Raw genomic sequence first — 12,203 nt, 5'->3', positions numbered from 1 at the left:
AGAGAGAGAGAGAGAGAGAGAGAGAGAGAGAGAGAGAGAGAGAGAGAGAGAGAAAGACTCTCGCCCCTTGTCCGTTCTTGGTTTTTGGGTGCATATTCCATTTGTACGAATATTTCGTCTCTTTTATTTTCGGTTCCCACTAACGTTTTTCTTCTTCTAACTGTTGCATGAGGCGACGTGCAACACGTTCGCTCCATTCAACGTACCGTTAATCGGTGTTAAAGAAACGAATACTGTGCTGTAGCAAATAATTAATAAAATTATGCACTCTCAAAAGGTTAATGCCGAAAGACATTAATGACAGACATTCTGATAGCTCTCCGCTTTGGTACTGTGTCTGTCTCATTTTCTTTGTATCTTTTTTTGCGCAATTAATATCCTTGTTTCATTCATTTCCCAACATTTATGTATCTCTTTATCACACAAACACACACACGGACACGGACACACAGGTAGCAGACGTGGTCCGGCTGGTCCCATTCAATGAAACGAAACACTTTATCAATGCGACTTGATTGCGGTTAATTCATACACTCACCTGGTAAAAACTAAACATAATAATGTAGCCGATAATATTGTCAATTGCTGTGATAATGCTGATTGTGACTTCTGCATAGCACGATGAAGGTCATTCTGTGGAAGCGTGCAATGGGAATCATTTAAAACGTTAATCGAATGTTTTGAGTGCACAGCAAGGCGCAACATTTCAATTTCCGTTCAGTTATTTTATTAGAATAGAGCGTATTTGTTGAACAGTCTACTTACAAACATATTTTCCAGCGATCGTTTGGCAAGCCAACAATTTAAAAATATTGGAATGAATAAATTTCGTAACGGAGGCCATAGTAACTGAAACGAAGGGAAATTATGTGAATACAAAAACGAATTAATACCGTCTCTTACAGTTCAAAGAATGAATTGAAATCAGAAAAAATCAAATGTAGTACTTACCGTTAATGCAAATGGGACGGTTGTCACCAATTCTAATATAAAATGAAATGATAGAATTTGCTGCCAAATATTTCCCTATGATCGCACATAGAAAAAGAAGAAATAAACACAACAAGTGAATTTCGATTAAAAAAATTGAGGAATGGAAAAAAAACCATGGGCGAAAAAAAGGGAGAGAAGAAATATTGGGCACACATGTAAATTAGTTAATTATGCCAAAGTTATCGCGAAGTTTATTGGGCAAATCACCGGCAATGTGAATGGGAAATTCGTCATGGATGAGATGGATAAAGAGAAAAGTTGACATAAGACTTTTTGACTTGATGCGAAATAAAACAAATGTTTTATTTCTGTGAAAGATCTTAAAAGTATGTCGGCCGTTGTTGAGACAGTGACGTATGTCACCACGATGCTTATTTTCCGTTTTACCTGTCAAGCGAAGAACGTGGGGCTAAAATCTCAGAGAGACAGTGTATGGCGAGAAAAAAAAATCGAAATCGTATTTAAATATAGCCATGCTTTCAGCGGGGTTGACTTTTTTATTCGACTATTTCATTCGATGAGGAAAAAAGTCGGTGGCGACTGGCAAAAATGGGAGCAAAGATGAAGGGAAAAACCAAGTTAAGACTGGCTGAAAAAAAAGTCAAGTGGTAAAAGGAAAACGATGAAATTATTATCAATTTTCTTCAATAAATGAGTTGATTTAGCGTAAAAGCCTAGTTTAAATTTAATTTAACTTAAGCTTTTCGGCTTGTGTCACACGCCATTCGCCGTCAGACACTACGTGAAATTCGCCGATTGAGACGACAGGAGTGGTGAGAAAAAAACGATATAAATCGATAAATTGATGAAACGAAGGTCGTCGTCGTCGTCGTCGTCTTTTTTTTACTTTTTCTCGTTCCATTCAGATACACAATTAAATAAAATCATTTTTTTTCTTCTCTCATCGCGTCAATGTGGAAACTTTGTCGTCAGAAAAATGTTTGTGGAGAAGTCGAACGAGCGTCAGCGTTGAACGAACGAAATCCAAAAGTTATTTTTCACATGGCTTTTTCTGACTGTGTTGTTTCAGTTCATTTTCAAATCTTCGAACGACTTAATAAGAATCCAATTGAAATCTCGCTATGGCGCATTCGCCACCGAAAGAAGGAGAGAGAGAGAGAGAGAGAGAGAGAGAGAGAGAGAGAGAGAGAAAATGATAGAGAGATAAAAAGATAGATGGATAGCGAATGAGATGGTGCTTTAAGTAGGAACATTCTGCGATTGGCAATAGAAAATCATCAATATCAGTTCATTAAATGAGTCAGGATTTGAATTTTATTGGATTTAGGTTTTTGCTGGTTAGTTGCATCGCAAATCGCAAACGATTGATTGGATTATTATAGGATAAATGAGCGTTTCAACGCCAACAAACGAGAATTATGCATGGAAAGTGGTTTGGTTCGTGCAAATGGTCGTTGGATATTTCCAAATATAACTGCTGTCTTCTTTATTCTCCCTCGTCCGCATAATCGCATCAGTGTTTTTTTTAGTGCTGATTTTATCATTGAATTAATTATATCTTGAAATCGGCCATTAATTTTTAGTCGGGTATTAAACTGGACGCGTAGAATGACTCTATTCGTACTTACCTTATAACCAAGATATGTTAATAACATCGCTTCAGTTAATGATATTAATGCTAATATTAATTGTACTGCCCATAATTCAGTTGGTCGACTGACATATAAAATAGCATCCCAATTGATGATTGGCCGCTCTTGAAACTCTTCCTCCGTCAATGTGGCTGATTCAAGAAACTCCGTTTTGTTACCAGGCGTACAGCCAAAACTATCGAGAGAAAAAACACACAAAAGAGAAAAGAAAAGAAAAAAAAAACAATGTGGATTACTCGAACACAAGAATGGGATAACATAATTGCATCACGTGACCGAGAGAGTTGCAACGATTCCAAGACAATTTCTCATTTATGTGGGAAATATTATAAAACAATGAAAATCCTAATAAAATCTAAAATTATCGTTCTCTCCGGGTATTGTCGCTCATATGTATGTGTGATCAACAAGAAACTGAAATCACCATTTCGGACTCAAAATGGACAAAACACATACTAGAACATACACATACACACACACACACACACACACACACACACACACACAGCACAAACTTCCGAATTCACATGAGTCTGTGTTAGTATAAAGTTCATTTGATGTTCGAATTGATGAACACTTTTATTGTCAGTAATATGGCGATGATAAAAATTTCACTCATGGAATAAGTATCACACATACACATATCCTCGAATTGAGCTCGACAATCCACGGAAACGATGGAAACTTCCACATGAAATAAAAATGGCGAAAAAATACGACCAAACACAGAACGGAAAATAGCTTGGGAAAATATTGTATCGTATGAATACAAAAAAAAACACAAAAGAATACTTACCAATGGGCAAATGTTGGATCTAAATCGGTTACAACTCGAATAATATACAATACGCATGTAAGTAATTTGAAAAATAAGTTTGCAATTCGTATTCGTAGACCTTTTCAGCGGCGAGCAATATGAAAATGTGAACAGCAGCGCAACAAAATCCCCATATCGCATCGCATCGCATGGAATCGCAGCAGTGTAGCAACACACAAATTTTGTACGCAAAAATAGAGAGAGAGAGAGAAAGAAAAGAGGAGGAAGTGAGTGAGAGACAGAGAGAATGCATCATTTAATTTAGTATGATCATATGCTAGCAGCATAGTTGTTCGATAGCGATACCGACACTAACGATGCGAAGTAAACACAGCACCGTTTTGTATGTGTTCTTATTCTTCGGCAAACTTTATCCTTCAACCAAAACACCATTCAATAAAGTCACAAATTAAAACTTACTTGATCTCTGGTTTTTTATAAAATAAAGTTGCAGTCTTTCCTTAAATGTATTTTCATTGACATAATACTCCACTCGCACTCTGTAACGACAAAACAGACGATTTTGATATTAGAACTTTTACTATAATTTCAAGTGTTTGTGTGTGCAATTGTGCATCCAACTTATTCAATCTCTGTAAGATATCTTGATGAACAATAGCACAAATTGATTCAAATCAACCTAATTAAAAGTTTTCTGGCACACTAAATCACTGTTTAATCATCTAGTTGTTGTTTTTTTCTGTCGGTTAAAATATTCGATGGGGGGGGGTTGAGTTTGTCAGTTATACCCTTTGCACCGCGCTACACCTGCAAAAGAGCTAAATTTTACGCCAGCGAAATGTTTCTATTTCACTTGCACACATTTCAAAGAAAAAAACTTCACCTGAAAATTCATAAATATGCAAAAGCGTCTTGTTTAACCGTGGCAAGAATCCTTCCTGTACAATACACATCGAAGCCAATGTGCATCAACAATTCCGTCCGCAAAAGTTGCATAAATGGATGCAGTGCACAGTGAATTGACGCGGGAGAATGCTCAGTACTTACAGCGGAAATCCACAACTGCAATATTTCATGTGTCAAAGTACAAGCACATCATTTATTTATCATATATTCATAAAACGATTGCACACTTTGATATGACACACAAGAAGACACGGTACAACCGAGAGAAAGACAAGTTCAAGTGGAACAACAACGAAAAGTTCGGTTTGAGTAGCGGAAACTTCAGTGTGTGTGTGTGTGTTGGCGTGTATCTCTTATAAGAAATAAACACGAAATTCATATCGAAACCTACAAAACCCACGACGTGTTCCTTTTTATCATTCAAGAAATGAGCTTTTTGACTGTGAGCAAACAACTTACATGTTGTACATATTTAAATGTACCTACATATATATTATATATATACATCGTTGTAGTTTTCCGACTCAACTGTCAGAAAAATCACTCTAAATATTTGTTGTGCACTTTGGCGTGTGCAGAACCGGCAATTTTTCCGTATTCGATGGACAAAAACTTTATCAAGTTCTCTTAACCGAAACCTTTTTATTCAGATCACATACCGCTCGTGTCACCGATAAATTTCTAGCAACAGCCGAAGGAGAAAAAAAAGGATTCCGAATTGGAAACGCCTACCTCATAAAAAACCATATTTGCTTTTGCTTTTCAAGAGAAAAAAAAGTAGCAAAAGTAAAGAAAAGCGATATCATAAAAATGGTTCGCTCCTCTTTGACACTAAGACAAATGCGATTTGGTCATTTGATCCACTCACTCTCACACTCTGGTTCTCTCCACTGTCATATACACAAATCGTCAAATGCAATCAAACAATAATACAATTTTCATTGATTCAATATTCAATGATTCATATGAACGATATTATATAGGTCAATGAAATAGTAAGTTCTTGTTGTTGCTGCTGCTGCTACTGCTATGTGCTGGACGGGAGGCTTTTTGTCAATTGTTACCGAATTGAATACAACATATTGAAAATCTGGTTAGCACGCATCGGAAACCCTTTCACGCACAACAGTTAAGCCTTCGAAAAAAAAGGTGCCTCAATAAAAAACAAAATAAGAAACGAAACGAGGTAAATGAAAAATCACATTCCGAAACAACAGCCTGAATCGAACTATTTTTTGTCCGAGGTGTTAATTCAACAGTCTAGCCGCACGAGTTGCTATCAATTTTAATCGAGGATTTCCATTGTAATTTTATATACCAATTCAATTTTTATTTTCCAGCTGAAGAGAATGTGCGGAAAAATCGATCTCCATTATCGTCTCTTTTGAACGATGTAAATGAATCGATTCTTCACCAAATATCACAATTGCCATCAATACAAATTAAAGTACATGTAATTTATACTATCAACTAAATCCAGATTGAACAATTTGTGCAATGTTATGCATTTGTCATATGGTAAGCAATGATATTTAAACGAAAATGGCTCGATACGATAGAATTGTCTTTCTTTTTCTATACCAACATACATAGGTACCAAATTTATGATTAACATTTTGCGTTAACGAAATTCATAATTCCGTTGATTCTGCGGACAATCGATGTGTGAAAGAAATAATATTGAAGAAGCATGACTTCTTTGCCAGAAAAGAATGTGTGTGTGCGTATCAACAATACATTTTATAGTTGAATGGTGACATGTCTTGTCATTTTTTTCCCATTCAATTTTCGTTCATTCTTTTCGAGATTTTTTTTTCTAATATGCTGATGAAGATAACAATGAAAAACCTTTTTTTGTATGCGTGTGAATGGGTGCGTGCCAAGCTTTTCGTAATATTCGACCTCTTCACCGAAATATGGCCTGAGAGAGAGAGAGAGCGCTCGCAAGTGTCCTAAGAATTTTTTTTCCGCTTTTTGTTTCGTTTCCAACTGCCTCCTCCTCCATCGCATCGCTTTTCATTCAAATGGTTGCTGTCACTGCATAAACAAAGATCGACGATAGAAAAATTGCCGCGTACTTACCACAATAGGAAGACTAGGCTGAAGATCGACAAGTATTTTGTTACGAACACCCAATGCACATACCTCAAAGTAAATTGTGTGATAGGAAAAGAGCGATGGAGAAACAGAGATGTATAGAGGGGAGGTAGTACACTTTGTGGCGTGTGTCTGGTTGTATTTGTGTGTTATCGGCTGCTTTTTTCATTCTCTCCAACAATGCCATTGTCATGTTCATGTTTTTGGCGAGATTTTGTTGCTTCGCTCACCGATTATTGCCATTTCCTGTAGGTTTCCGCTCAGTGCTCTTAAGAGAGAGAAAAAAAATTCAAGTGCCTCCCCAAAATAAAGTAGACGGTATGCGTTACATCAATGACATGATATGATATGCTAAGCAATCATTTTTCATGTAAGCCTTCCAACCGCTAGCGTAAGCGCGCGCGCTCCTTCCTAATATTCAAATGATTTTGCGTGTATTATCAAACGATGCTTGTATCTGCTACGTTTTGCCATCCGGCAAACATCTATTTACATTGTTTTTTACATTATTATGCGGCCGGTTGTCGTATTTTGTGAGTGTACATGTGTGCTATGATTTGCGTTGTTCAAGTGCAACGATGGGAAATTTTCGGTGAGATGAAGAGGGACAAACACGGAGAGAGATAGAGAGAGAGCATTTCAGATTAACATCACGAACTATATATGTATGTCAAAATTATTCTGTATATCCTGACGACGTTACATACCAAATGCATTAACTCATTAATTGCCAAGTATTCGAAAAAATCGAACATTTTGCATGAAAAATCGAACGCTTCGCAATTAATGGGTTAATGCCAATCAAAGTCAAAATGTGTGTGGTGAGCAAACATGTTTATTCAATTTTGATCGGCAATTTATTTGTCGCTCTTTTTAGCATTAACACCGCTTGAGCTCAGCATTTGCACATCATCATAACACATTCGATATCTTTGTCTCGCCGCTTCTGTATGTTTGCATTTCGATTGCGCCGCCGGATAATGTTACGACTATTTACTTTTGAAGAGACAAAAAAAACATTGGTATTTTGGATCATCTTTCTCGTTTTCACCAGACTACCGCATGAGTCATGAGGCAGAGAATGAAAAGTCTGACATTATACAAAAACAAAGTTTGTTCAACTAAATTATGCGCCTGATATGGATTATTTTCATTGTTGCAGGGCACGATTGTAAACAGCATTCTTGTTTTGTTTCTTAGCAAAATCTCATTAAATGTAGCACGCAATCATTTTGTTTCAATTTTGTTCCGAAGGTTGTTTAAACGGAAATTGAATCCTATTCGTAAACGGGGTTCGAAATGAAAATGTACGAAATCAATCGTACTTCCGAATAAAATGTACACCGAGTACATTTGTTTCTTGAAAATCTATGTACACATATGTAAAGTTTCGGCATCGATTCACATCCGTGAGCGCGTATGTTTTGGATTTTCGTTGTACTTGTTCGTGGTAACGATCATTATCTGCGATGTGACGTTAAATTGGGTTTTCTTTCGGCACACACAAAAAGAAAGCTTTCGAATTATTCATAGCTTTATTATATGCATTAATGATATCGCATTTTCATCACATTTTGCTTCGCGGTTTTTCCAAATTCTCCATTCCAAATGAATGCCATGAATTATTGAGTAATCAACGAAAAACGTATGAGTGTTCTGATGTGAAATCCCTTTATTTCTCTTGGGATGCCTTTTTTCCAGACCCAAATACTCAAACAATATTAAAAAGATGATTACAAACTGCATGCTGTTGCAATATTAAATCTGTTCAAGCAAACGATTAGAATGTTGTGTACGAAAAAAAACACAAAGTAAAACATGTGGCAGCTACAAAAAACAATCGCACATAATTTTTTTTTTCAGCTGACGTGCGTCTTATAAGATTTTGAATTGAAAGCCCTACATTTGGACTAGCATTTGGATGCACGTATCGAAGAACAGAGAGTGGAAAAAATTGTTTCCAACAATCGATCTTTTTCATGATTAATGAAGACAGATTGAAATGACGTTGATATGCTTATAATGTTTTTTTTTCTTCTCTTTTTGCTTTCGACCTCTTATTGAAAATCTTAAAATAAAATTACAGTTGAAAATGGTTGCTAGTCGCATGGCAAATGGAAGCGATTACAAACAATGACCCAATCCATGACTAAGCCGACATCGGCCGGAATGCGTTCAGAATAAAAGAATGACAATTCAGAGGAAATTTCGAGCATGTTCTTGCATTTCCGAATTAATATAATGGCATTGGCGCACAACTTTAATTCATTATCCGCGATACAGTTATCTTTTGTAATTTTCCTAATTGCTGATGGTGCGACAACAGAACGAGTAGGAAAAAAAAGAGATATCATTTTGGCTCAAGCTTCGTATTTGATTCGATGATAATTTGTATAAGCCCTGAAATTTGAATTAATGTTTGTACCTGCATATGCATATATGGAATTCCCTAAAGTAGAATTTACATGGAAATTGAAGCGAGGGAAAACCGAGAGAAGTGAACCAAAGGAGAGACAGAGAGTAAAGCGGAAAAGTATACAACTTTGTGTCTTCCCTTTGGTGTCACTTTTTCGTTTGAAGCATACCGATTAAAATGCCAAATCATCATACATCATTTATTTCTTTAGGCATTATTGTGTTATTGCTGTGTATATATTCAACGAACGACAAAAAATATACAATCAATCCCTCACTTTCAACATCGACGTATATAATTTTATCCGGAAAAATTATGGGGCGAAAAAAAACCCAAGCAACAGCAACAAATGACATTCAAAAGCGTAGAAGCATTCATTATTTACAATGGATCACTTAGATTAGCCGCGGCTGAATGGCATAGAGAGAGATGGAGAGATGGAAGGAGATCGAAAAAAATGACAATGTATTCTGTGTAACGGATCGTGAAACAACAGTTGTATATTAAATTCTTGCAGTTGGTCGCTTTGCATGTGACATCCGCGAACATTGTATGTGTGTGAGCGTGTGTATGAATTGTATTTGGATTTGAATAAAATATATTGTGTGTAACAGTTATGTAATTGGTAATTGGTTTCTCCGTTGTGTCGCGTTGGGAATAGCAGGGAAATGGTAAAGAACATCAAGCGACAGCAGCGGTGGCGAGCAAAGGTTGTACCGCAAATTTGCGATACATACAATATGTAGCACTAAATAAATGTTGACTACTCTTCAATGTAGATTACTCATGATACCCACCGTTTCACAAAAGAGGGCCCTATTCAAAATATAGAAATATTGTGATCGAGGGAGTGGGACACACATAGAGAAAACATAACAACACACGTATCGATTTAAACTATTTTTTGCAGTAGTATAATCACCGAGAGACGTCATTGGCGTCGACTGAATCATATTCTATCTTTAAAATGGCCTTTGAGCTACTCTGTGGCATATTAGCAAACAATGGCAACAGTGAAGTACATCGTGAAAAGCCATCGCCATAATTGCCATAACCACCTTCATTCACTTATTTTAATTTCGTTGATAAATTACTATGAAAAAAAAACTGTTTTTTTCTTCTCATTAATATGTATATCAGTTGTCATTTTATCGGCCAATTAATTTGCACTCGGCCACAACGTGAAAAATGGCGTTACTAATTGGGGTCAGTGAAAATGGGCGATTTAAGCCCGTAATGAATTCCAAATGTTTCAGTATAATGAATACTTGTCATAATCGTCTGAATGAATTCAAGTGCTTTAAAGTCATTAAAATGCCACCAAGATGCGGGGAAAAAATCGATAAGAAATCCAAACAGTTTTTTTTCTGTCATAAATTAGGAAATGGAAACAACGAACGAGCAAAGGCAAAATATCTATAAATCGTATAATCTGCTTGAAACATGAACTGGGTCATTTCTGGTGCTTTGACGTGTGCCACACCATTTATGAATTCCAATTTCAAGCATCGGACAATTTATTCGTCTCATTTACAAAAAACCATTTAAGACGAATATATATGTATATATACACACACACCGTTAGCATAACATGAACCGGAATTATTATTCATGCACCACATTCTTTTGGAACACGATTGTTACGGTTGGATATTATTGATTTGGAAAATATTTGGTTTCCATTTACTTAATTATGTTACCATTTAATATCGCATTTGTCATCCTACGTGAAATTCAATTCGGTTTTCGAAATGTCAACGTTTTTCGGTCGACTTATTAAAACAATCGCTCGAAATCCGCGCAAATTTATGGGAGCCACGAAAAACGATATACCGTCTCATTTGCGTGCGCGGACATTGCAGAAGAATATAAGAAATGAGCGCTTCCTCAATACCCATGAATTGAATACGTAAACGTAATTTTTGGCTCGTCTAACACCAGAATGACAATAAGTTGTCTCTTCTGGACGTGGCAAACAATTTGTTGCCACACAATGACATTTATAGCCGATTGGCGCTTCGATTTTTTTAAATCAAAACGAAAGAATTAGGCGAGAGACATCTCATCGACATAACATTTTGTTGACAATAAATGGCTTCTACTTAACTGCTTAACACATCAAAACAAATATAATGAGTGAGCGTCTAATCCACTTTGTCGTCAGCAATCAGGTGCAACAAACCTACCGCCAATTATTTTATTTCCTTCACACAACGAGTTTATTCAACCGATATAATTTCCTTTAGCAATAACAATGGTCTTTTTTTTACTCTGTGTCTGTTTTATTGTGGTATGAATGACACCTAATTATCAACGTTTATTGCTTGTTTATTATGTTTAGTCTAGGTGATTAATGACAGATGTTCGATGAACCATATACATATATGCGTAAAAAATTTTTTAACGCGTGCGTCTTTTGTATTTTTTTTTTTGAATTCAAGGTTTTATATTCTCGTTGACGGTCTACGACATGAAATAATGTTTACGACTAGAATATGACTGATAATGTTATGCTACACTGCATTCCATTACTTCAAACCGATATCGAAATGGAGCTAAATCAGCTGATAGTCGAATGGCGCGTTGAAGTAGCAATTTAAGTCAAAATATCATGTTCAAATTTTCATTTGATCCCATTTATATTCAAAGGTCACTCAGATGCAAGTGCCTATATATTCTCAACGAAACGACTCTATTTCCCAGAAAGACTAAACTCGTGATCTTTGGCAATGTCAAGCCCAGACATACACTCGAATACGCTTCAATTATAATAACGGATATGGAATCCACCGAAAATAGAACAAACTGATTGTCTTCCGCCTCAGTTATCGCAAATTATTTCGATCACATTGTTAAATGGTGACATTGGAAATAGGATAAAATTCAATCATTTTTTTTTAAAACGCCGAGGCGTGGATGTCAATTTTTCCGTAAAACTTTGACAATGAAGTTGTTTCGAACTATTTCGTATGAGTCACATACTTCAAACTCATTTTTCTAAAAGGACATGATTTGTAAGAAAAGATTTTGACACTGTAAGAAAAACGATCCAATTTCTATTCGAAATGTCGAAACAAATTGCAATACCAACGTGCTATCTGCTTGTTCTCAGTGTCACAAAAAGAAATAACAATCATTTCTAACAAACAAAGACGTGTCTGTGGTGTGTGTGTGAGAGCAACAAAAGTTGGTTGTATGCAAATGATTCCATGAATTGTGGTTGATTGATTTGCGACCGTAAAAGTTCCTCTCACAAATTAGGGGCAAACACAAAAAATTCAATTTGCATATGTGTCGCTGAGCATAAAAATGGGAATACAGATCTGTTATATCAAGAATCGAACGTGAAAAATTATTTCGTAAAAACGCAACATGAATCTCCAGTCGGCATGAATGTAAC

General features: G+C 36.1%; 1 protein-coding gene across 5 annotated transcripts in view; it reads right to left on the bottom strand.

Moving 5' to 3' along the window:
• Positions 1-12,203, bottom strand: part of LOC129573948 (potassium channel subfamily T member 2) — a 224,306-nt gene that overhangs the window by 41,544 nt on the left and 170,559 nt on the right. For all 5 annotated transcript variants that reach the window (XM_055455158.1, XM_055455156.1, XM_055455155.1 and 2 more), the window contains 6 exons: positions 3,844-3,923; positions 3,403-3,502; positions 2,583-2,781; positions 952-1,026; positions 766-849; positions 539-633 (listed from right to left, as the gene is read on the bottom strand). In XM_055455158.1, the coding sequence (XP_055311133.1) occupies positions 539-633; positions 766-849; positions 952-1,026; positions 2,583-2,781; positions 3,403-3,502; positions 3,844-3,923 (633 nt within the window). The remainder of the gene's footprint in view (positions 1-538; positions 634-765; positions 850-951; positions 1,027-2,582; positions 2,782-3,402; positions 3,503-3,843; positions 3,924-12,203) is intronic.

This window comes from Sitodiplosis mosellana, unplaced genomic scaffold, assembly GCF_009176505.1.
Source record: "Sitodiplosis mosellana isolate CC-2019 unplaced genomic scaffold, AAFC_SMos_1.0 Smas_scaffold_6150, whole genome shotgun sequence".
Classification (NCBI taxonomy): domain Eukaryota; kingdom Metazoa; phylum Arthropoda; class Insecta; order Diptera; family Cecidomyiidae; genus Sitodiplosis; species Sitodiplosis mosellana.
Note: the sequence above shows the minus strand (reverse complement) of the source record. Positions and strands in the feature narration are given on the sequence as shown.